Here is a 24,543-nt window from a genome sequence, read left to right on the forward strand (position 1 = left end):
TAATAATCATAGGCTCCGTAAAGCAGCAGGGCGTGTGGCAAAGCCTAAGAGAGAGACAAGATAATTAAATTTGTATTCAAGATAAATAAATGATGAAACATCTACTGAAAACACTGAGAAAGACAATAATTATGTGAGCGTGTGTGCGTACAAAGTTCTGACGTACATTTTCAAGGACGTTGGCACAAAATCCTCAATTAACCTGCAATCAAATTTACAAATGTTCATTAGCAATGTTAGAATGCCATAGACAGCTCATTATGAATTCATACGAGACGCTATTGTCATTAATAATACATTAGCATTCACACACTAGAGTTGGATGAGTTCATTTGAGTCATGGAGTTGATGTTGTCTAGAATACAAAAAAGAGAATTGCAAATGTTTGACAACATGGATTTTTATTAATAAGAGAAGGCTCTATAAATCTAAGAGTGACATGACTATTTACACAGTAGTTCAAGTTGGTATTTTGTAACCTTGAAGGGTCAGGAAACAGCACCGTTAAAGCACCTGTGTTATGTAACAACCAACCATAAATCTGTCCACCTTTAAGAGTTTTAATGTCCTATTATGTGCTACTTTGAGTATCTATATATGTAATAAACTTACTTATATCCTCTCATTTTTAATTCCTTGATACCTGCACACTGCTAGTTTTAGATACACAAAGAATATGAATATTCAAGTTAAAAGTCATTATCAAGCAGTCAGAAACATATTATGCGTAAGTACACAAACTCAGATGTGACTGAATATGGACACTGCAAACAAATATTTTTCTTACTTAGTATTTTTGTTTTGTTTTCCAGTCCAAATATCTAAACATTGCTAAATCAAGATACATCAAATTACATAAGATATTAAGACTTATTTTCTGGGAAAAATAAATAAAAGAAATCCGAATTAAGTGAGTTAATGCTTAAACTAATAACAAATATCTGCCAATGGGATCTGGAAAAAAAATTCTCTTTGAATTTAGTTTATTTTACTCACCCCATTGGCAGATTTTTGTCTTGTTTTAAGCTTAAACTCACTTAATTGTCATAAATTTTTCAGAAAGCAAGGCTGTCATTTTCCTTCTCATGTATCTTGATTGAAGAATTGCATTTTTCAGAAAACCACTTTTTTTGCAGTGTACGTACTGAATGTTTTCTTGCAGTCAGTATTTTAATTCTATTGTCTGTGCCATTAAAATAGACATGACATTATTCAGGTATATAGTTGATCTGAAATAGAAAACTTGCTGTAAAAGACACTAATTCCTGCTACAGCAACACTGAATAAAACACATACTTTAAGTCTGATGCATAAAGAAAACCAATAACATGTGAAATCAAACTTGTTTAACTAAAATCATTTGTGTTCATGTACTTGCGTAGAGTATGCTTTGGCCCTGAATGCAGACCTCATGTATTTTGTGCTCAGAAAACTTTGCATCCCTCGGTTGAACTTTAAAGAATGGCATGGATTAACTAACAACGGTCAAGGCAAAATACCCTTCATGGTTTGCGGTGTGTTTCCCTCCAGTTCTTTTCTGCATAGAAGTTTAGGTCTTTTTGTGCTTATTTTTGTATTTTTCACATGGCAGGAACTTAGCTTTAGCGGCAAAGAGGTGAAGAAAATGTGATAAAATGAAGCCATACAAAGACTGCGAGAACAGAACAGTAATAACAGTACTACAAAACACAGGCCAGAGCTGGCTGGTGTTCAGCCCATATACGAGAGTAGCACACTTTACACAGAGTGCTTTAGGGTTAGTGTGAGAGCGTTTCCTCTTTCCTCATCAGATCAACACAGGCCTGGAGAGAGAGAGAGAGAGAGAGAGAGAGAGAGAGAGAGAGAGAGAGAGAGACCAGAGTTAATTCATGTGTACAATGCAGGTCATCTTTACACATCTGCTACATGGACAGCTTGAATCCCATTATGAAAAATAGAAAAAATGCTAATAAAAAATAATATGCAAACATTAGGGGTAGGGCAGTGGCATTGTTCACCATTTCGAAGAACTACATGACACGTAACATAATCGCAAAAAAATGTGTAGTCTCTAAGATTTTTTAATGTTTTTGATTGAAAATACAAACGGTAATACTGTGAAATATTATTACAATTTTAAATAACTGTTTTAATATATTTAAAAATGTAATTTATTCCTGTGATGACAAAGCTTTTAATATGCTAATTTGGTGTTCAAGAAACATTTCTTATTAATATCGATGTTGAAAAAAAGTTATGCTGCTTAATATTTTTGTAAAAACCGTGATAAAAAAAATGCAGGATTTTTTGATGAATAGAAAGCTCAAAAAACAGGATTCTATTTAAATAGAAATCTTTTGTAACATTATGAATGTCTTCACTGTCACTTTTGATCAATTTGATGCATTCTTGTTAAATAAAAATATTAATTTATACTGACCCTGATTTATACTGATTTATTTCTATATTTTGTATAGCAATATTTCTATTGTATTTTTTTCAATAAAGGCTTTTTAAAATAGGAGAATTAATTTGAGAGAGAATCATGATGCATTGGTGAATAACATGCCTTACAAACATGCTTTCAGAACTCAAAACCTCAGTCCAAAAGGATACTTAGATCTTCAGAAGGCCTTTACATTAGTCTTAAAGTTATAGCACTAAAGAATAAAAATGGTACTGTGCCTTTAATGCTTACAGTAAATGAAGATTTTGATGCACCTTCACTAACATCAGAAGTATTCCCTTAAAATCAGTATGACACGGAAGGGCGGGAATTGATTGGATTGTTGTGGTTTGCTATGGAACCTTTTCACAGACTGATAGTAAAGTGACTAGTAAAATTTTTCATATTTAAAAAAATAAAAAAAAATAAACAGAATACATTTATAATGCTACACTTTGTGTTATATTACCTTGGCAGCTAATTAAAAAAACAAAAAATACTGAATTAACTGCTGTAAGGGTGTACAATACAACAGCTATGGAAGTGACAGCAAATTTCACATCATTCTCTCTTCTGACTGCTGTAATCAATCTCTCGATATTTTTCCCCTCTTTCGGAGAGTCGTGGATAAGTTACAATGGATTTTTTTATTTTGCTATTGGAGCAAATCGGAATTTTGAAAAAATATGTTTGCTGTCATCTCCCGTTCACTATTATAGACACTTACCCAACTATGACGACTTTCGCTTCTGAGAACCCCGAAAAAGTGAAAATTGTCAATTGCTGTGATCTTATGTATGGAAGCTTGTTTCCGCCACAGAATAAATTTTTTTTTAAGATTATTGCCACTTTTTATCTCACAATTGCTGAATTTATTTCTCAGAATTGCGAGATATAAACTCGCAATTGCAAGAAATAAACTCGCAATTCTGACTTTTTTCTCGCAATTGCAAATTTATATGTTGGAATTCTGACTTTATAACACGCAATTGCGAGTTTATATCTCGCAATTCTGACTTTATAACACGCAATTGCGAGTTTATATCTCACAATTCTGACTTTATAACATGAAATTGCGAGTTTATATCTCGCAAATTTGACTTTATAACATGAATTTGCGAGTTTATATCACGCAATTTTAACTTTATAACATGAATTTGCGAGTTTATATCTTGCAATTATGACTTTATAACTCGCAATTGTGATTAAAAAAAGTCAGAATTGTGAGATAAAAAGTCACGATTACCTTTTTTATTTTTTATTCTGAGACCGAAACAAGCTTCCATACTCAATGTGAGTGACAGTTTGTCCCGCCTTCCCGCCAGTAAAAATATCATCAGTGAAGAGAAGAGATGATGTTGTGAGAGGGAAGGGGAGATATTTTGATTAAAGATTATGAGGGCACATTTGAAAAAAAAAGAAAAAAAGATGTGCTCAAATACATCACTGTATGATGAACACTGCAATGTTCCATAAACAATAAGAATTGTTTTGATATAATGGTGAATTTAAGGATGAAAATAAAATGACACTATGACCACTACAAGCCCCTAATGAAACATTTACAATATTGATGTTTGCATAACACAATAACTGTCTAACAGCAGTGCTCCAATCACTGTACCTTCACACTCGAACGCCTTCAGAATAGTGGTGTAACTGGGCCCCAGCCAGGAAGTGTAGGTCCCCATAACACGCAGCAGCTTTTTGGTGGAATCGCTGAACAGCACATCAGGCTGCCCATAATTCACAGAGCTGAACAAAGAGAATCCTTCAGTGGCATTAGCAAACGCGTTCTAGAAGACAGAAAAGCGTAAAATAAAATAAGAAAGAGAAAATGCAATCAAATGGAATTTCTGGAATACTAGTAGCAAAGCAAATAAAAGACAGGAGTGGGTGTTAGTTGAAATATACATGTTTTGTTTCATCTTCAAATATTGGATGTTCTCGACAATCTTTGCTCATAACTTGCACTGTGGTTTGCTCAGTATGTGTGTGCATGCTTGCTAGTCCTGCTCTGGGATTTTAGAACAGAGCTCAATGTAGTCTCATCTTCCCCTAATGACACACTGTAATGTAAGACGGTGTCTTGTGAAAATCAATGATCACCACAGGGCTCAGGCTGGATGTATTGAATGCATAAGTCAGCCTGATGTAATCTGTGTAATACTCCAGACGTTCAGAGATACCATTGTTAATATAGGTTTTGGCAGGGTTCGTTTAATCATACCGGTGACCGCTAATGTGCAGGAACAATATTTCCAATGAGATTTTCATGCTCTGTATTGTACAAAGGGGATTTCTTGTTCTTTTACGGTTTTTCTTACTGTTTTTATATTATTTCATGGATAATGTAATAAAAAGTGAATCAAACCTGTTATCTACAGACTGTGTAACTGCCTGGCAGTACAAATGTCATTATATAATCCGTGACATTTCTACTGTGTGTGTGTGTGTGCGTGCGTGCGTGCGTGCGTGCAGTAGTAGTGTTATTTTTGTATCATTGAGATACTATTGTAGTTTTTATTGAATACGATTTTATTTTTTGTTTTCATTTTAAATTGTAGTAAATTTTTTTGTAATTTTGTGTTTTGTCATTTTTAACCTTTTTTTTATAGTTTTTCTTTAAAATATGTTTTTATCAATTTTTATTTCCGTTTTAGATTTAGTTATTTTTGTACATCAAGTTAATCTAAATTAAAATGGGAAGTGTTGCCTTGCAACTAGTTTTTTTTTTTTTTTTTTACAAAAATGTTTTTTTTTTTTTTTTGGTTTCATTTTTAGTTATACTGTAATATAACTATAATAACCCTGGTGTGCAGTACAATGCGGTCCAAAAGTCTTAAGACTACTAGTTCTGATTTAATTAAAATTTCTCTACATTAAATATAAGCATTAACATTTTAGTCAAATGTTACACGTTACATACTACTTTAATTAAAAACTACTTTTTGACTTAACTACTACTACTAAAATTAGTGCACAATCTTAAATACTTCTTCATTTCACACAATAATACATTTCTTTGACTTTTTTTCCTAGGCTTAAGTGCAAACAATCCTGGATTTTCTAAGTGTTCTCAGACTTTGGGACTCCAATGTGTGACTGTGTGGCCTTCTCTCCTGACCTGCACACGTTCCAAGAACTTGTAAACGCGGCATTTGTCCTCCAAACGTACTACCACAGCATTGGTTGGCACTTCAGCCAGGTGGCAGCGCTCATGTTGGAACAGGTTAGCTTCACTCCCGTCAGGACACAAGAGCTTCAAGTCTTCCAGCTCCATGTCCAGCGCCCAGGACTCCTGGTTCTTACCTTACATGAGTAATAAGCCAAAGGTTATTTACAGATGGTGAAATTTCTAAAACAGGAGGCATGATGGTATCCAACATTTGGATTAAACTTTGAAATATAAAGTAAGAAAGCTTGCAAGTCACGCCAGATTTTTTTAAAAACTAGATGCTATTAAACTAGCATCTATAATCCTTGAACTTGGCTAACAGGGTTTATTGAGACTAAACAAGGGTTTCACAGATCCCTGCAGGAACACAAAGTGATGCATTGTTATGAAATACTGCCCCCCTGTGTCTGTCAGCCAGTGAAACATGATACAGATCATGAAGTAAAGGCTACAATTGTCCTCTTTCACTTCCTTAAAAAAAATACATTTAATAAGAAACCAACTTGAAATCCTTACTGCATCTGGACATTTTTTACCTCCTGTTCAACCAGCTCTTCTTACGCTCTGCATTACTTACCCTGAATGTTGTCGAAGACTGTAGTGTGCTTAACAAAAGCAACATCCCCGAGATTCTCTGCCACACACCTGCATTTTAAAATTATAACAATATATAATAAAACATAAAAATGTAAAAACACTATTGTTCAAAAATTCAGATTTTTTTTAGGAAATTGATAAGGAAGCAATAAACTGAGAGAAAATTACTTTCTGTTCATCTTTCATTAAGCAACCCAACCATTTTCAACTAATAATTTCATTTTCATGAGCCCTAAATCAGCAAATTAGAATGATTCCTTAAGGATCTTGTCACACAGAAGACTGGAATAATGTCTTCTGAAAATGGAGCTTTGGCATTACAGAAAAAATAATAATACAATTATTTATAAATAAAATAGAAAACAGTTATTTTTCAATGAAAAATAATAGTTCACACTATTAATGTTTTTGATGAAATAATTGGAGCCTTGGTGAATTTTCTTTTCAAAAACATAACAAATCTTACTGACCCAAAACTTTTGATTGGTAGTGCATAGACATATACATAAAGTAGCAGTTTGTTCTCAAGAAACCATTAAGCAATCCAGTACTCTGGCTTTACAAAGAATATTCATATTTTGAATAATGGTTCCACTGAGACATATGCATTCTCTCACATCTCTGATTATACAGCACCTAAGAGCTCCAGCCTCCCCGAAGTGCCGTTCCCGAGGGTTGTTGGCGCAGATGTGACGGTCGTTCTCGTCACCAATGCAGGCCTCACACAGGTTCCTTGGGTTGTTTCCTTTGGGATCATGTTCTGGGTCCTTCACTCCTGGGACACAGCTATAGCCAAAAAAATCTCCTACCGCTGTATACCACAGGGAGAAGGATATGCCTTTTTAAATTGCTGCCAAAAGTTGTAATTAAACTCTCGGTTTGCATGTGAACCAGTTTATTCCAATTACATAAAACATTACTTTGTGTATGTATGTGCAACTCACGAATAGTTAAACCAGATGTTGAGTACTTTGTGAAACAACAGCTTTGTCGTTATCTACACTACAGTATAACTATTAGTATAATGAAATAAAGCACAGTAACATCTCACCATGGGGAAAGTTGCACTGCTCATCCACACTGATCTGTGATGTGTTGACCAGGAAGCCGATTGGGACAGTCCAGCCCACTGTAGTCCGCATCCCTGGGTGACAGGAGCTGCGCTCGTGCATCTCCAGCAATGACAGATCACTTGTTGATGTCCGAGCCAGAGCAACCACGTAATAATTAATGCCATCTGTGTCAGACACAAAACATCAGTGACATCAAATGAAAATGTTTTATCCAATGTTGGAAGTAATGCACAAGTAACGTGAGTTATGTAATCAGATTACTTTTTTCAAGTAACTAGTAAAGTAACGCATTACAGGAAATGTACAACAAAATATCTGAGTTGCTTTTTTTTCCCAATTATTGACTGACAGCCATCCTGTCCCCATGTTGAGAGAAATCGAGAGTAAGGTGCAGAGGCATTGTGTGCGCTGTGTAAACATGATGGTTATTGTACTTCTACCGTTCAGCCGTGAATTTGCAATTCCTTCAACCTGAGGCTTATTCATTTCACTTTTGCTGTGAAAGGGCCTTTTCATTTTAGAACTTTTTTTTTTGTTATTAAAAACAAAAAAGCAAGCCCAGCCCAGATGTGAGAAAAAGTCAAGCAAAAGTAACATAGCAGATTACTTTCCATAAAAAGTAACTAAGTAACAGAGTTAGTTACTTTTTAGGGAGTAACGCGATATTGTAACGCATTACTTTTAAAATGTACTTTCCATAACACTGATTTTATCAGATCTTTGACTGGTGTTTAAATACTCACCCACACCATTATAGGACTCTCCCACAGCTACATCTAGGCCATAGCAAAACCCAGCCGTGTAGATCTCATCAGCATACATAGTTGAGGCATCTGCAGTGCCATTCTGTTTGAATCACAGACAAATTATCCTAAATCATTTATGCAACCATTTCCATCTAAACATGTAAAACATTCTGTAAGATTGAATTTTCAGTTGAGAAGTAAGTGAGGTTCAATCTGAAATCTATAAACCTTGTAATATTATAGTCATTTTCTTGCAGTATTTCTGGTTTAATTTGTGAAACTTTAATGAGTTCCTACAACCTTAATTTGCTTCATGCAGTCAGTTGGACTTTGGCCCCTCACACACAGTAGTTGTCCGCGGATGTTCCTGGCTGTGGCATTCCCAGCTAGATCCAAACACTTCTGCTCTTCGACATCAGACACTGTGCACCATCTGACTGCAAAGAAAAAATTATAATTCAAAATGTATACTTTTCCAAATGAATGAAAACATCAAATATATTTGTTAATTTTTCACACTACCAATCAAAAGTGTGCATACATTGTTTTTTTATTAATATTTTACACATTGAAGTTTAATAGTACAGTCAGTCAAAAAGTGTAGGAAGGAGGTGACCAAAAAATTACACAAATCAAAACAATTTTATATTTTAGCTTTATCAAACCAAATCAATCTTAATCAACTTAATTAGGAGACACTTGGAATATAAACAGTATTGAATGAGTAACCATGTATGCTGGACAATTGTCTTACATTTATCCTTCTTTTCCATGAATAAATAATATTTCTTTATATTAATTGATTAAAATTAATAAATTAAAATTCATAGGTAGGCACGATTTATATTTCCTACAAAAATACTGTCAAGCATTTACGCATACATGTTTCAACGAAACATATAAGTTTAGTTGAGTTTGTCCAAAACCTTTTCATAATCATTGCTATAGGAAGTTCTCCAAGCAAGGTGTCTCCTGTGTTCATTCTAATCCAGTGCAAGCCAATCCAAACAAGATGTTACATCCAGCCATGTCATAACAAGATCAGAAAGCTGAGAACATATAAATATAGTACTTACTAATGTTGTTTTCAGTGGACATAGAAACCAGAACAAGCAGGAACAGAATCACTGCAAGGTGTCCTCCTGGATGATCCATGCTGACTATGAACAGTAACCTTCCAAATGGGCTCAGACTCACAGGGTGCTGTGGGAAGTAAAACTAAAAAAAGGAAAAAGACAGGAAAAAAGGCTTGGGGCTCATATTGCTCCCTTTTTAGGGTACCCAGAAGTCTCAGAAACCAAGAGGGGAGGGAAAACTTTCCATTAGGTCTTTACTGAAGTTTCTCTGCTTTTTTTTTTCTTCTTCAGATCTAACATTGTTAGGTTATTTTCCACTTATCCGATCATGATGGGCATCTAGTGTTTCTTTCCTTAACCAATAGGACCTCATGGCATGCAAGCTCTTGCACACTTCACTGCACCTGGCACCCGGGCAGGTCAGATCATTTCTGAGGTTATAATTAAGTAAGTTACAATAGCTTTTTGTGGACAGCTTCTAAAGCCCCTCAAGATTAAACCAAAGGTCCTAAACTAGCCAAGTTTGATTAGAGATATGGATGGAGGGGCAACAGGAGGTTCTTTTGTGCCACTATGCAGTTGAGGAAGCATATAGGCCACTTGATACCTTCTCTGAATCCTAATTCTCATGTCACCTTCCTCATAATCAATGCTTTATTGAAGGAGACACGAGTCAGGTAAGAGATAGGAGACAGCATTTCAGAGCCAAAAACAAACCTATAAAGGTACACATACAATGATGTCCACATGTGGCCAAAACATTACAAAATCCTTGTTAATAAATGCAAAAAACTTTTTTTTTTTGAATAATAAACAAATTCTTAAGTATATATATTTATTTTTTTTCACAGCAGCAAAATGGCTCAAAAATTGCTAACGGTACAATATTTTATCAGTAAAGTCAGACTTTAAAGTTTTAACTAACTTCAGAATGCTATATTCAGTAACTAGATATATCCCTCTATGTTTCATGTTGTTGCATGCCAAGGAGGGGAAAAAAGCAAAAGTGCATTTCCCACAGAGTTGCAATTGCGTTCCACACAACATCGAACCCCATGCCATAAATGCCCAAAAAATTGCATTGCTTTGATTATACATGAAAAATCTATGATATTGAGTGGAACGGTATAGCCACTTGAGGGCCGTCAGTCGCCTTATCTCCCTGCCCTTTTGTGTCCCTGACTCCATATCCTTTTTTCCCCATACAGAAAATGACACGGTAATTAATCAACTAAGCTATTTTAGAGCAAAAAAACTGTCAGGCCACTGGCTCCTTGACTATCATGGCAAGGACATTTGCTTTCTTTAAGCAGATATGTGTGTCTCTTTAACAGATTGTAAATAGTAATAAAAATGATCATACACTTTTAGGTAAACTGATAGGCCTACATGGAATTGATGGGCAGTATAAACTTAAGTTATAGGTTATGTAAGACCAGACTATTTCTGGTATATATATATATATATATAGCCTTATTGCTATCCTAATGTTCGTCTTGGAAAGAAGCATGAAGATAATATTGTAAAAAAGATTGAATTCATCACTATAGCTCACAGACAATCAACGACGATTAATCAACTTTAATAAACAGGTATTTTTATTAATTGAAGAGAAAATTGGGCACACTATCAGTGAACCCTAAAAAAAAAAGTTTGTTGACGAACTAAATTTCTACCTTGAACTAAAAGTTGTGTGGGACAAATGTGTCTTTACAAAATAATCAAATGCTGTTTTGTGCTTCCTGTTACTCACATTCGGCGGACTGTGGTATCCCACAATGCTCTCGCGCGTCAGTTGTTTATGGTGACGTCACGGCGCAGTCTTTTCAGTCTCTCTTGGTGGCGGCAGACAGTCTGTCTGCGCTTAAAACACGACTTCGAATAAAACAGTGAAAACACGGAACGTTAACACAAACATGAGTCTGCATTGCAGCTGAAGGTAAAAGCGATCTTCAATGTCACTTTGAATTGTTGGAAATAAATCCAGCGAGTAAATAATGGTCGTTGTTAGCACAGTTAGCACAACTGCTGCAAACAGGCCGTTTGTTAGATATAGTAATAATACAGCCGTTGTCATGATATGCGACAGCCTCTGTTTTTTCGAGTTATTTTATATTTTTGTTGATGTTTGTGTTGTTTGTGCGTGGATCGTTGCTGTTAAGAGATATTTGATCATAATGTAGCGACTTGTATCTGTTAAAGCAGATCTGTAGTGTTATTGTCGCCCACCTTCGTGAATACAAGAGCCTTATGTAAATAATCTGCTTGTATAAAAGGTTTCCATGAACAATTATGGGTGTAATACCATTAACGTTATATAACGTTATGTCGGTCGTCTTGATTGTTTTGTTGCATGTAAGACTCTTTTAGATCGTGACAATAAAAGCTCGCTCTGGTCTTTACTGAAAAGGCTCCCACGATCACTGAAATCTGGAAATACCAGTGCATGTTAAACTGTGATGACCAGGTCTATACTATTCTTAACTATTACACTTGCTAGAAAAGTGTAACGTGTACAAACTCTATGAAATCATATAACACTAGCCTATATTCAATATGATCCAGGTTGAAAGAGCTTCCGAATATGAATGAAACCTTGAAACAATAATGTGAAAGCTTTTGGAGAATTTTTTTTTTAGGACGTGAAGTGAATTTTTCTGATTTCTTCACTATTTCAAGGCCTCTAATATAAGAAAAAAATACATTTATCATGTGAACTACTTTGTACAGACAGTCAGATGTTGTTTCTTTCATTGAAGCACAAAATGCTGCTGTCATTAAAGTGAAAGAGCAATAATTAATTAGAATTTTCACTCAAATTGTTATGCTGATAATCAAATTTTTTAATGGGTAAAAAATAATTCTCTTACATCAGAAAAATGCAAAACAGAAGCATTTAGGGATCGCATGTCTTTGTAAAACCATAACTTTTAAACATGGGTAGCAGCAGAAGGGAATCAGCTCTCTTACTATCAGTGTAGAGACTCCCAGGCTCCCTCTTATCCTGTCACTCACTCCTTCCTGAAGAAATGACCAGGGAAAATTCACTGCTGTGGGAAGAAAAGAAAAAAGTTTAACATGCTGCTTTTGTTTCGATCTTCTGTTTAGGATCAAATGGGAAGACAGAGTCTTGCTGTGCGCATTCTGAAAGGCAGTGCTGAGAGTCACCTGAGGAGTTGTACAAGTAAGCCTGTCCTTGTCACTCTTGTGTCACTCATTTTGGTCATTTTGAATTACTTTTATTTATTTTTACGGATTAATGAGGCATTAGATAAAATGATGCAACAAGGACTCGTAGTGTTTAATTAATCATGTCTCCCTGATTTGTGTCCTTGAATATTACACCGTAACGGTGAGTCCTACACCCCCAAAATGCTTGTTCCTTTCTGCCTCTCCTAATGTGCTCCTCCACTGTCTTTGATGTCGTTCCATAATGGGCATCTCTCTCCCTCTCTCTGCTCCGTTGGCATGGAGACAGACCCCTGTCTGAACACACACACATACACAGGAGTGAGAGAGGCAGAGCACAGCTGCACTCTTTAAAAAATGTAATTAAGTCGTGTGTTTTTTTTTAATTAGTGATTGATTCTGGCCCACTGTTTTGCAGAAGTTTTATTTAAACCGGACGGGTGATATGTGGTGTATCTTGGTTTAAATGTGCAGTTGTAACACCTCGCTTTCCTTTCAGTGCAGTGAACCAAATGGGGCATTGCAGCACCCGAATCATCGTCCTTTTCCTGCTTCAATTCTTACGGACATCGGCTAAAGGTAAAGACCTGGCAAACATAAATCCTTTTTTTATTATTATTACGATTTTTGTTATTATGGTTTTATAATGTTTTTTTAAGTTATTATTATTATTATTATGAATAAGAATTGTTGTTATTATTATTATTATGAATAATATAACTATAATAACACCAATTATCTTTAAAAAATACTAATAATTATTATTTATTTTATGTGATGTTTAGTGATGGGTAATTCTTAAAGTCCCCCTGTGGTGAAAATCAAGCTTTTAATGTTGTTTATATGTCTATGTGGTGTTTTTAATATGCTTTAAGACAAACCATGTTCAAATTCATGAGTCAACACCATTGCTGAGTATTTTCTCCTTAAAACTGCAATGAACCAAAGACAGTCTCAAAAAAGTGGTTTGAAATCGCTGGTGTTTCTGACGCCACAAACTACCTTGTAACCAATCACGTCAACGAGTGGATCTTTGAGCTGGTGTGAGTGAGTGGAGGCGGGGCCAATTTGCATATTCATAGAACAGTGTATACTAAATGAGGCAAGGGTGTAGAGTTACATTCAAGCTATTTTCAAGTCATGAAGAACTTTTTTTTCTTTAGGAAAAAACTTTTTAAATATGTAATTTTGGTAATCAACAGTGAGTTTTAAGGGATACAATGATTGACTACAGGGGGACTTTAATTGCCAACTCACAAACCCGAACATACAGATATGTTTATGTACACTTCCATTCAAAATGTTGGGACAAGTTTGTTTGTGTTGTTTTTTTCCTCAGCAAGGATACATGACTGAAAATGTATCCAAAGTGTCAGTAAAGACATTTGTAATGTTACAAAAGATCTATATTTCAAATAAATGCTGGTCTTTTGAACTTTCCACAAATATAAGCAGCAGCACAACCGTTTTCAACTGTAATAATAAATTTGCTGCTGAAAATTCAGCTTTGTGACCGCAGGAATAATCGTTAAAATTGTACTTAGTACTATTTATTTACTAGTTAGTATTTAGTAGTTTTAGTGAACAGTTTTTGGTACAAACTGACAACTAGTTGGTTCTCTAAAGAAGCAGACTGGAAACCTGTCAATGAATTTCCTTTAAAAATGAAAAATCTGCCATCATTCACTCACCCTAATGTCATTCAAAAACTTGTATGACTTTCCTTCTTCTGTGTAACATACAAATTTGAGAAATGTCTTAGTGTTTCGTTACCACAAAAAAAAAAAAGTTCTGCAGAAGAATAAAAGTCCTACAGGTTTTGAGCCAGATGAGGGAGAGTAAATGATGACGGAATTTTTATTTCGAGTAAACTCTCCCTTTAATGAATGGAGCTGGCAATGTCAACCATCTTTTGCCATTCATATGTCACCAATAATTCATAGTGAATTCATTCATAGTGAAAGTTTTAGCCACAGCACTGTAGGAATGGTGTACCTAGTAGTAGCTGTACTTTCATTAGGTGTCAGTGTCCTGTCTTCTCTGGCTCTGTTAGCGTGTCTCACGAAGGGCATAAAACATGAATGCTGGGTTAATTGATCTGTGTCACTGATGCTCTCTGGCCTTTATCCTGTGTAGTCAATTTGTAAAGTCGACAGTTCAGTGTCACAGGAAATGAAGGCAGGGAAAAGGGAAGAAAACAGTCTCGGTTATCAGGCAGAGAGAGTCTCGTCTGTGAGGACTGGCGTCATGCTGCTCTTCCTTAAAGGTCCCATGACATGCTACTTTTTGTAGGCTTTAATATAGGCCTTAGTGGTCCCTAGTACTGTATCTGAAATCTCTTTCCAAAAATTCAGCCTCGGTGCAGAATTATAGCCACTACAAGCCAGTCCCAGAATGAGCTTCCTTCAGACAGGCCGTTTCGGTGTCTGTAGCTTTAAATACTAATGAGGAGGAGAAAGGCGGCGCAAGGTGGAGGGTGGGTGTGGCCTTGACCATCTTGCGCAACGGGAACGTGGCGTGCATGTTTACGTTGGATATAGCAATGGCAAGAAGACACGCAGTCTTTCAAGCATTTCAGTTTGACCCAGAATCTGATCCAGATGGAGAAGCAACGGATGAAGAAGTTGCAACTCAGCGGCTCCAGCAGGACGTTTCCGAATGGTCAGTTTAAAATATTATGTCTGGATACGGTACTTTATTCGGATGGTTTAGTTATTATCATGTAGCTAACGCGAACCTACTGTTGCCTTTTCATGAGAGATCTGTAACGTCTGTATTTATTTATCTTATTACAATATCATCAAGCTCTGCGATCTTGAAATGCGGATATCGCGCGCGCCATATAACCAACAGGAAAACGGTTATCCAAATAACAAAGACGTGTACAACACTCACGTTACAGTGTGTGTATTCACACACATAAACTGCATAGCTGCATAGCTAATGTTACAGCCACATTCTACGTGTAAAATCTAGGTAACGTTAACCATAAACAGTAAAGCAACACACTTATATATCATTAGTTGACTTACTTGTCCGAGGTGTGAAGCTGATCCAGACTTTAGTTTCAGACGTTCAGCAAGCCCAGCTCTGTATTGACCCTTCGGTGTTCATTTGTACATCCAATTATTGAGCAATTGTTATGCTTCGCTCGCTCAAAAGCCATGATATCTCTCGTCTCGTGGACAAACTAAAATCGCGCGCGCGCGTTCCTACTTCCTAGCGCATTTTCTCATGGGCGGAAAATCTCTGGGCGGGCAAAGCAGAGACAGGGGAGGTAACATTTCCTCCTTATGACGTCATAAGGAGGAGATTCAAGATCAGCGCGTATGAGCCTCCATTTTCTCAAAGGCAGAGAAAGATAGCAAAAGCTCGATTTACACCGATTGAAATTTTTAGAAACTTGGGGACCATATACAGGCTAGGGGAACTCATATTAATGTTAAAAAACCTCAGAAAGTGAAAATTTCATGTCATGGGACCTTTAATTAATTTCATTGTTCCCAGAGTTTTTGCAGCTGGGGATAACTGGCGACAGACTGGGGCCCTTTTTCCTAGTTTTTTTTATTTAACTACCTCACTTTCTGTTTTCTGTCTCTGTCCAGATGTCTCCATTGACTGCATGTGTGTCGGCAGTGACTGTAATGAGCAGCAGTGTACCGGAGACCAGTGTTACACCTCTGTTATCATTATCAACGATGTGACGACGTTCAAACGTGGCTGCCTGATTGGGCCAGAGAGCAAGCGCATGACCTGCTCTGCAAATCCCTCTGCTAGTCACATCGTAGAATGCTGCTCCCAACACATGTGCAACGCCAATGTCTCCAAAGAGACCCTTCTACGACTACTGCTGACAAGTAAGTCAATTCATTCAAATTCTAGAGAAACATGATTTGTAATCTGCAACCTGTAGGAGATTTGAATACCAGTTTTGCGGTGGTACTGTTTTGTAAACAGGGATCAAGAGTAAGGACTTTACTGGCTAAAGTTCAGATATGTACCTGCCCTGCAAACAATTTCACTGACCATCAAATTAAATAAGAGATAAAAGTATTTGTTAGTTTTAATAAAACAAATTTTAGTTATAGTTGTTTAATTATAGTTTAGCATCTAATAAATAATTTGGATCAAAGATTGATAATTTTTTATTTAATACTTGGAGAATTGTAAATGTATGATTAAATGTATTTGCTTGTGTTTTCTGAAAAGGTCCAGAATCAGAGAAGGCTGTGCATTACCGTGTGGAGATGTTGGTTCTCTTTGTGTTCGGGCCGTTTGTGGTTCTGGGTTTGCTGTCTGTGCTGGCTTTGCTGGTGTGCCGTAGACTCCATCATGGGCGTCTGGAGAGACTGCATGAGTTTGACACTGAGCAAGGGGCCATCGACGGCCTTATTGCATCTAACGTTGGAGACAGCACACTTGCGGTACTTTATCATTATACACTACAACTGTTTCTGAAATATATATTGTATATTACAAATATCAGGACCTGTATGGAATATGTTACATTTATTTTATTTGGTGAGTGAATAATTGAAATGGGAAACTTCACTCATGAATCCATTGATGTTCACTCATTCATTCAAAAGTTTGGGATTTTTAAAAAATGTTTTTGAGTCTCTTGTGCTCTCCAAGGCTGCATTTATTTAATTAAAACAATCAAAACAGTAATATTGTGAAATATTACAATTTAAACTGTTTTCTATTTTAATATAATTTATTCATGCGATGACAAGGCTGAATTTTCAGCATCATTACTCCAGTCTTCATTAGCTATGTTTCCATCCAAAGTTGCAAATTTAACTTATGCGCAAAAAAAATTGGAATATCGCATAAAACATTCCCGAATAAAGGACTTTTTCCATCCAGTGAGTCGAAGAGAACAAAATCATCACTTCCTGATAAACTGGAGCTAAATATAAAAAAAAAAAAAAAAAAAAAAATCCTTTCCCTTTGAAACATCACTTATCAGGCTTATGCTACTCTGAATAATACCTGAACTTCGTATTTTGAGCACTTCCTGCGTTGTTGTTGCTTTTGCCTCTTTATGATGACTCGCTGAACTTAGTCCTAATTTGTAAGTCGCTTTGGATAAGGGCGTCTGCTAAATGACTAAATGTAAATGTAAATGTAAATATCACTAAGAACTGTCAGAGAAGCCACTGTATATAATAATTTTCATATATAATAAATTACTTGCATCTCAGAGCTCGCAGACGAAAAGCAGTAAATGTGTAATCTTACTTTCGGAGGCAGATGCTGTTGTTTTGGGAATGCAGTGATGTAAGAGAGTAAAACTAGAGGTAATTATACCGAACCACTTTGACAATCCTTTGCTCAGGCATTACAGACCAACCAAAACAGCATTTCAGATGCTGTACAAGACAAGCGGCTTGCTGGTTAGATCAGTTATACCATCCTATCATGCAAAGTCACATGATTTTTTTGATGCGCATTGAGGAATTTATTTCGATAAATGTGTTTCCATTGCAGTTTATGCGCATGTTCCGACTCAAATGAGCGCATACGTTTTTTAATGCGCATTTTTTTAAATGTATGTGCATCTTGGCATTTCCATCCACCGTTTTTCGCAAAATGTGAATAGGTTTATGGAAACACAGCCAATGTCAAATGATCCTTCAGAAATCGTTCTAATATGCTGATTTGATGCTCAAGAAACATTTCTTATTATTAGCAATGCTAAAAACAATTTAGCTGTTTTGTCTTTGAATAATAGTAAGTTCAGAAGAACAGCGTTTATTTGAAATATAAATGTTTTTATAACAATGGAAAAGTCTACACTGTCACTTTTGATCAATTTAATGGTAAATAAAAGAATTAATTTCGTTCAAAACAAAAAATCGTACTGACCCCAAAGGTTTGAATAGTAGCGTATGTTGCAGTGGTTTAGCTAAAGTTGTTCTGTATTCATTCTTTTAATGGTTAGATATTGACTCATCAGTCTTGTTGTTTTCTAGGACCTGATGGATCATTCTTGCACATCAGGCAGTGGTTCAGGACTGCCCTTCCTGGTGCAGAGGACAGTTGCACGGCAGATCAGCCTGGTAGAATGTGTTGGTAAGGGCCATTGGGTTTTTGGGGCCTTTGTATAGATTACACAATTATGTAATCTCTGTCTAGACAAAAGTGCCCCAAACTGGGGACAGTGATGTATGTGATATGATTTCTTTGTGTTTTATGTTCTCAGGTAAGGGACGGTATGGTGAGGTGTGGAGAGGTCAGTGGCAAGGAGAGAATGTAGCCGTGAAGATCTTCTCCTCCAGAGATGAGAAGTCATGGTTTAGAGAGACCGAAATATACAACACTGTTCTACTACGACATGATAATATATTAGGTGAGTCAGACATTTTTTTTTTTCTGACTCATAAAGAGAGAATAGCATCTTTTCAAAGCATTGTGGCTAATGTTATTTTAAACTCTTTTCTTTGCAGGATTCATGGCTTCTGACATGACCTCCCGAAACTCTAGCACTCAGCTGTGGCTCATCACACACTATCACGAGAATGGCTCTCTCTATGACTACCTGCAGCGTGTTGCCGTGGAGATGGCAGATGGACTGCACATGGCGGCGTCGGTAGCCAGCGGGCTGGTGCACCTGCACACGGAGATCTTTGGCACTGAAGGCAAACCGGCCATCGCTCACAGAGACCTGAAGAGCAAGAACATCCTGGTGAAGAAAGATCTGCAGTGCTGCATCGCTGACCTGGGTAATAATCTGCTGTGCTGTTTTTTTTTTTTGCCTTTATTTATTTGACCTTGTACACATAATATATATATTTTTTGATTTCTTTTTAAAATTAATTTTCTGCAAAATGTAATGAAGTTCTTGTAGTAACTGACCTAACCAAGAACTGAGGGATTTGAAATGGTTTAAAAGTGCATGGAGATGGCGTTTTTATTATTCAACAGGTGAACATGTATTTTGTGGCTGCATTTGACCACATGAGCGTCTACACTATGAAATGAATCCAATCGAATGCTTTTTCGACTACTGGTAGTAGTAGTAGTTGTAGTAGTTCGACAGCTTCGACTACACTTAAGTTTAAAAGTTTGGGGTCGATAATAAGTCTCTTATGGTCACCAAGGTTATATGTATTTGATCAAAAAATACAATAGAAATATTGTGAAATATTATAAATGAACTGTTCTTACAAAAGAATGTTTATTTAAAATAAAAATCTTTCGTAACAAAGTAAAAGTCTTTACTGTCACTTTTCATCAATTTAATTTTTTTTTTTACTGAACAAACTTTTAGTGTATAATAGAAGTAGTTTTACATATAGAGACACTAGTGATTCACAAATGTACTTCTCTCCTTGGTCTTCTGTTCATTCCCTTCCTTGTATCTTTCTGTAGGTCTGGCAGTAACACACACGCAGTCTGATAATCAGCTGGATGTGGGAAATAATCCTAAAGTAGGAACCAAGCGCTACATGGCACCAGAGGTTCTAGATGAGACCATTCAGACAGACTGTTTTGATGCCTATAAGAGGGTGGACATCTGGGCCTTTGGTTTGGTGCTGTGGGAGATTGCTCGCAGAACCATCAGTAACGGTCAGCTCACTGGACACTCAGAAATATTTTGTCCGTATTTAAGGGCAATACAGTTATTGCCTATATCTGTTCAGACAGTTGTCCAAATGAATGCTCAGTGACTGTTTCTTCGACTGTCCTCCTGTAGGAATCGTAGAGGAATACAAGCCACCTTTCTATGACCTGGTGCCTAACGACCCCAGCTTTGACGACATGAGGAAAGTGGTTTGTGTGGAGCAGCAAAGGCCGTTCATTCCCAACCGCTGGTTTTCAGATCCTGTAAGTATTTAGGAGACATCTCTGTGTCCCTGTAAACCTGTCCAGTGGATGTGTTAAAAGTCCACTCATATATATATAATGCTGCAGGAATGAGTACTTAAACCCAGAGATGAGTTAAAGAATTTTCACTTCCGGTTGAAATGTCTTGAAAAAGTGGCAAAATTGGCCTACAGAGGTTGTGAGGGACATTCCACATCATCACGCCTTCGATGAAAACTAATCTGATCACTAGTCTGCTTTTACAGCCTCATCGCAAACTATTAAAACTTTCCAGCTTACAGATTTTAAAGACTGAAAGAGTTGTCGAAAGTTTAGTGGTGGTGATGTTGAAGCCATGCAACCGTGTTGTAGTTCGTTTATAGCCTTATAACTTTAGCTTGTAATCATCATAAACTTTTGTTGGTCAGAGCTTATTTTCTGTAATAATCTAAAAGCCAATTTCCTATTGGCTTTTCGAGGGAATCAGGGTGACTCTAACCTCCGGGTTGACCTACAAAAGTATGTTTTCTCTGCAGCACTCACTATCTTTAGACTAAGGCCCCGTCCACACTACTGCGTTTTCGTTTAAAAACGGAGACCTTTTGCTACGTTTGCACCTCCCGTCCACACTAAAACGGCAAAAACGGAGAACCAAAACGGAGAAGTTTAGAAACGCTGCCGACCCGTTTTTCGTTTTGAATCTCCGGAGGGCGTTTTAGTGTGGACGGGTCAAAACGGAGGACTTTAGAAACGATGACGTAGTAGAGGCTCACGCTCGGCTCTATGATTGGGTGTCATCAGTCATGGCGTATAGCTTTGCTAGCAGCTGTTGTGCAAGTAAATTCTGCATTTTGCAATGCTATAACTGCCTACATGCGCCGGAGGCAAGCTATTATTCGAGCGATCTGTGACAATTCCCGTGTGCAGCGGCAGTATCGACCGTACATGGAGCGTCGGTTTTGGGTTAACCCGGGAAGAACCAGCGCATGGTGGGATAATTTTATCAATGAAGTTGTGTTTACACGGGCACGCGCATGCCCAGTGTTGGTGAATGGTCACGTGATCCGCGTTTTCAGTCGTTTTAATGTGGACGGAGATCAATTCTAATACGCAGCTAAAACGCTGGTGTGGACGGAGATCGTATTCGTTTTAATTCTCCGTTTCTAAACGAAAACGCAGTAGTGTGGACGGGGCCTAAAAATAATCAGTAGTTGTGATCCCTGTAAGAAAAACATATTCATACGGAACTAAATGTCTTATTATGCTTCTAAAACATTGGATCCTCACCATGATCTGAAAACAAGTGTTTGTGTGTGTGATCACAGACCCTGTCTGCTCTGGTGAAGCTGATGAAAGAGTGCTGGTACCAGAACCCATCGGCTCGACTCACCGCCCTGCGCATTAAAAAGACTCTGGATAAAATCCACAGCTCCCTGGAGAAGGGCAAAATCGACTGCTGAGAAGAACTACTGACCGCTCATTATACAGACACTGCTATATCCAGACCATTGGATTCAAGCTCTGGCATCTGTCCCAATCCTGTTTATCCGCTTTGTTCTTCCTGTCCATTGGCCTAAAAACGTTTTATAGGGAATTCTGCTCTTTTATGGATCGTTTTTCCCCACTGAACCCGGTGGGACTCCTATTTCCCCTCAAGAAGCAACATAAAGAAGAGATGCACAGTCAAAATATAGACACAGTCTAACAGGCCTTGAATTGAACCCTCTATCATGTTTTTTTTGTTGTTTTTTTTACAATCACATTGTCTATTTAACCATTGGCAAACTTTTAAGATTTGTACTTTTCGGAACAACGAAGAGGACAGATTCACATGCAATCAGTACCCATAGTGTGTGTGTGTGTGTGTGTGTGTGTGTGTGTGTGTGTGTGTGTGTGTGTGTGTGTGTGTGTGTGTGTGCATGATTCTTATTACAACCAGAAGAACTTTATAGCTGTAATGTCACTTGCTTTTAGAAATCTGATGGTTTTTGAGCTTTTAAAAGGTCCCAATAATTCTTGTAGATAAGTTAGGCAAAACTCAGTCACAGTTTTTGAATTTGCTACAGTGGACTTGTGTTATAAAGCTCTTTGGTTACAAAATGCCACTTATGTACAGTAGAGAACTACAGCCTGTCTTTAATTAGGCTTGTTTAGTGATCAGACTTGGTTAAAGGTATAGTTCATCTAAAAATGTCGAAATCCCTGAAAGTGACATAAAAAACAGTTGTATAGGTTTGTAAAGACATAAGGGTGGGTAAATGATGACAGAATTGAGAAATTAAGAACTATCCCTTTAATTCCCTGTCTGGTTATGCTCATAGCACCCCATGAGGGCTTCCTTTGACAAGGCCTTTCTGACCTGTTGCCTCTATGCCTGCCTGACAAAAAGCCATTGTAGCACATCATAGTGCTTTTTTTTGTAGCTGTTTGTCTTTCTCTTTGCCCTCACCGGCATGCATACTTGATGTTTCTTCACTGACAATCAGCCGCTGTCCAGTAGGCCTAAATTATTTGCTAATGTTGTGTACAAAACCCTATTTACGAGTGTTCAAGCTGACGCGTCAACACACTAACAGAGCTATTCAGTCATAAACACTCTGGTTTTGTGAATTTGTTTATCCTCACGCTTTTTGACACTTTTGTATCAGTTTTCAACATGCACCATAAACCGAGAGAATTTTAAAACTATTTAAAAGTGCGGCGTCACTCTAATATAGGATTTATGAGGTTTACAAAGGAAAACACTATCGTTACATCCCAAGTCGAAAAGGTTTGTGTACGTTGCTTATGGATTGGATTGAGTTGAGTGAAGTTGTGACGTTTTTTAGGAATTTGAAGATGCCGTCATGACACGGCTGTGTAGCGCTCAACACTGGTCACTTTTGCTCTCCCATAAATGGCTGAACGTTTACATATTTGTGTTCTACAGGGGAATGATGTTAGGAATTAGACAACAGGAATTGTTGCATTTTGAACTGTGAATATGTTATAATGAAGAACCCATATGTATGATGTTACTGGAATATAAAATGCAAGACACAGTTATGAATTAAAAAAAAAACTGCTCTTTTCATTGGTTACAACAGTGGAATGGTTTTTCTTTGTCATGTCCTTGTGCTTAACAAAAGGTAATTCATGCTGTAATAATGCTTTCTTTTTAAGCGTACATTTCGGGAATTGTGTTGCATGTTATCATGCATCTGTCTTGAGATTTCCTGTAGAGGGAGAAGAGCTAAATGAGGCATTAGAGAAAGGTTTCCCATTGTCTGACTCTGCTGGGAAATGACCTGCTTATCTGTGGCCTTGTTTACAGGAGGTCTGGAGCCTCTCTTGGATAACCAGTGCTTTTATAGCTGGTAGTGAACGGGCTGAAGCTAAGGAAGAACGTACATGCCAACTCTACCAGACGCAAGATCTTTAGTAGCAGTCTTTAAAAAAAAAAAGCCTCTTAAATAAGCTAAGATATAGTTCCATTGCTTTCTTCCAGAAATAGTTTTCCTGTTGACCTGGAAAGGAATTAAATGTGGGTTGCACTTTATTTTAAGGTGACAGTTAAATTGTACTTAAGTACTGAGTAATATTAATAAATTACATGTACTTACTATAGAGTTACGTTTAAAGTTACTTGTAATTATGCATAATTTACTGTTATTATTATAGTAAGTACATGTAGTAACGTGTAACTGCCACCTTAAAATAAAGTGTTACCTAAATTTGTTTTCCATTTAGCACAACGGACAGATGATTTATGAATTTATTTGTATTTGATGGGGAAAATTACTCCGTTTTTATGCCAGTAAAGAGGCATCAGCCATTGTTAACCAAAATATTCTTTTGTATAAATGAATTTAACTTTTTGTTGGTGAGGAACATTAGACAAAATCTGATGTATTTACATGATATAAAATAAAATCTCATGCTGGGCTTTCATTTGAAGAATTCAGTGCTGATTTCATTCTTGTCTCCAACTACATTTTTTTATAGATGGTCATGTGGCTCAGTTGCTTTTAATGCCTAAAAACTGTTAAGGGCATATTTATTGCGCCATCAAACAAAACTGCAACAAAAAAACCCTCCTTTATCATATGCCAGTCAACGAACAGATTATTTACCAAACACCAATGGCTAAGCCAGTGTTTTCCAAATTAACATAGTTTGAATTGCTTTGGTCTATTTTCCTAAAAATAGCCTTGCCAGATTATAGATAAATCACTATAACAATTGTCTATTGTCAGCATTGCTAAACTTTTGTAACGTTATTTTAAAACAACTGATTTCATCGTCAAAGCAACAACAGCATAAGGTATCTCTACCTGATCAATGGAAATTGTACAGATATCCGTCTTCACGCTGATTAGGCGGTCACCTGTCATCATCATCATCATCATCATCATCATGGGCACAGCGGTGAGGTGTGCCTCGAGTCTACAGATTCATCCGCGCATCA

At 36.9% G+C, this 24,543-nt stretch overlaps 2 protein-coding genes across 2 annotated transcripts; one reads left to right on the forward strand and one right to left on the reverse strand.

Moving 5' to 3' along the window:
• Positions 1–382: 382 nt before the first annotated feature.
• otomp (otolith matrix protein) lies at positions 383–10,955 on the reverse strand. The gene is made up of 10 exons (XM_082173640.1): positions 10,849–10,955; positions 9,096–9,237; positions 8,320–8,456; positions 8,017–8,119; positions 7,252–7,437; positions 6,837–7,011; positions 6,181–6,248; positions 5,553–5,737; positions 4,050–4,221; positions 383–1,802 (listed from the first exon to the last, which is right to left on the reverse strand). The coding sequence occupies exons 2-10, from the start codon at positions 9,172–9,174 to the stop codon at positions 1,792–1,794; spliced, it is 1,116 nt and encodes a 371-aa protein (XP_082029766.1). The 5' UTR covers positions 9,175–9,237; positions 10,849–10,955; the 3' UTR covers positions 383–1,791.
• On the forward strand, positions 10,899–24,026 carry acvr1l (activin A receptor, type 1 like). The gene is made up of 11 exons (XM_082173580.1): positions 10,899–11,034; positions 12,204–12,279; positions 12,784–12,863; positions 15,890–16,141; positions 16,494–16,708; positions 18,263–18,362; positions 18,493–18,639; positions 18,737–19,012; positions 19,662–19,859; positions 19,987–20,117; positions 21,422–24,026. The coding sequence occupies exons 3-11, from the start codon at positions 12,797–12,799 to the stop codon at positions 21,554–21,556; spliced, it is 1,521 nt and encodes a 506-aa protein (XP_082029706.1). The 5' UTR covers positions 10,899–11,034; positions 12,204–12,279; positions 12,784–12,796; the 3' UTR covers positions 21,557–24,026.
• Positions 24,027–24,543: the final 517 nt, after the last annotated feature.

The sequence above is a fragment of the Leuciscus leuciscus genome, assembly GCF_965113295.1.
Source record: "Leuciscus leuciscus genome assembly, chromosome: 6".
Taxonomy (NCBI): domain Eukaryota; kingdom Metazoa; phylum Chordata; class Actinopteri; order Cypriniformes; family Leuciscidae; genus Leuciscus; species Leuciscus leuciscus.

Coding starts and splice junctions, on each gene's coding strand:
- otomp (XM_082173640.1), bottom strand. CDS start 9,174: ATGGATCATCCAGGAGGACACCTTGCAGTGATTCTGTTCCTGCTTGTT. Junction 7,012..7,251: donor GCAGTGCAACTTTCCCCATG/GTGAGATGTTAC, acceptor TGTGGTATACAG/CGGTAGGAGATTTTTTTGGC. Junction 4,222..5,552: donor AGTTCTTGGAACGTGTGCAG/GTCAGGAGAGAA, acceptor TCTGTCTTCTAG/AACGCGTTTGCTAATGCCAC.
- acvr1l (XM_082173580.1), top strand. CDS start 12,797: ATGGGGCATTGCAGCACCCGAATCATCGTCCTTTTCCTGCTTCAATTC. Junction 18,363..18,492: donor CAGCCTGGTAGAATGTGTTG/GTAAGGGCCATT, acceptor TTATGTTCTCAG/GTAAGGGACGGTATGGTGAG. Junction 19,860..19,986: donor TCGCAGAACCATCAGTAACG/GTCAGCTCACTG, acceptor GTCCTCCTGTAG/GAATCGTAGAGGAATACAAG.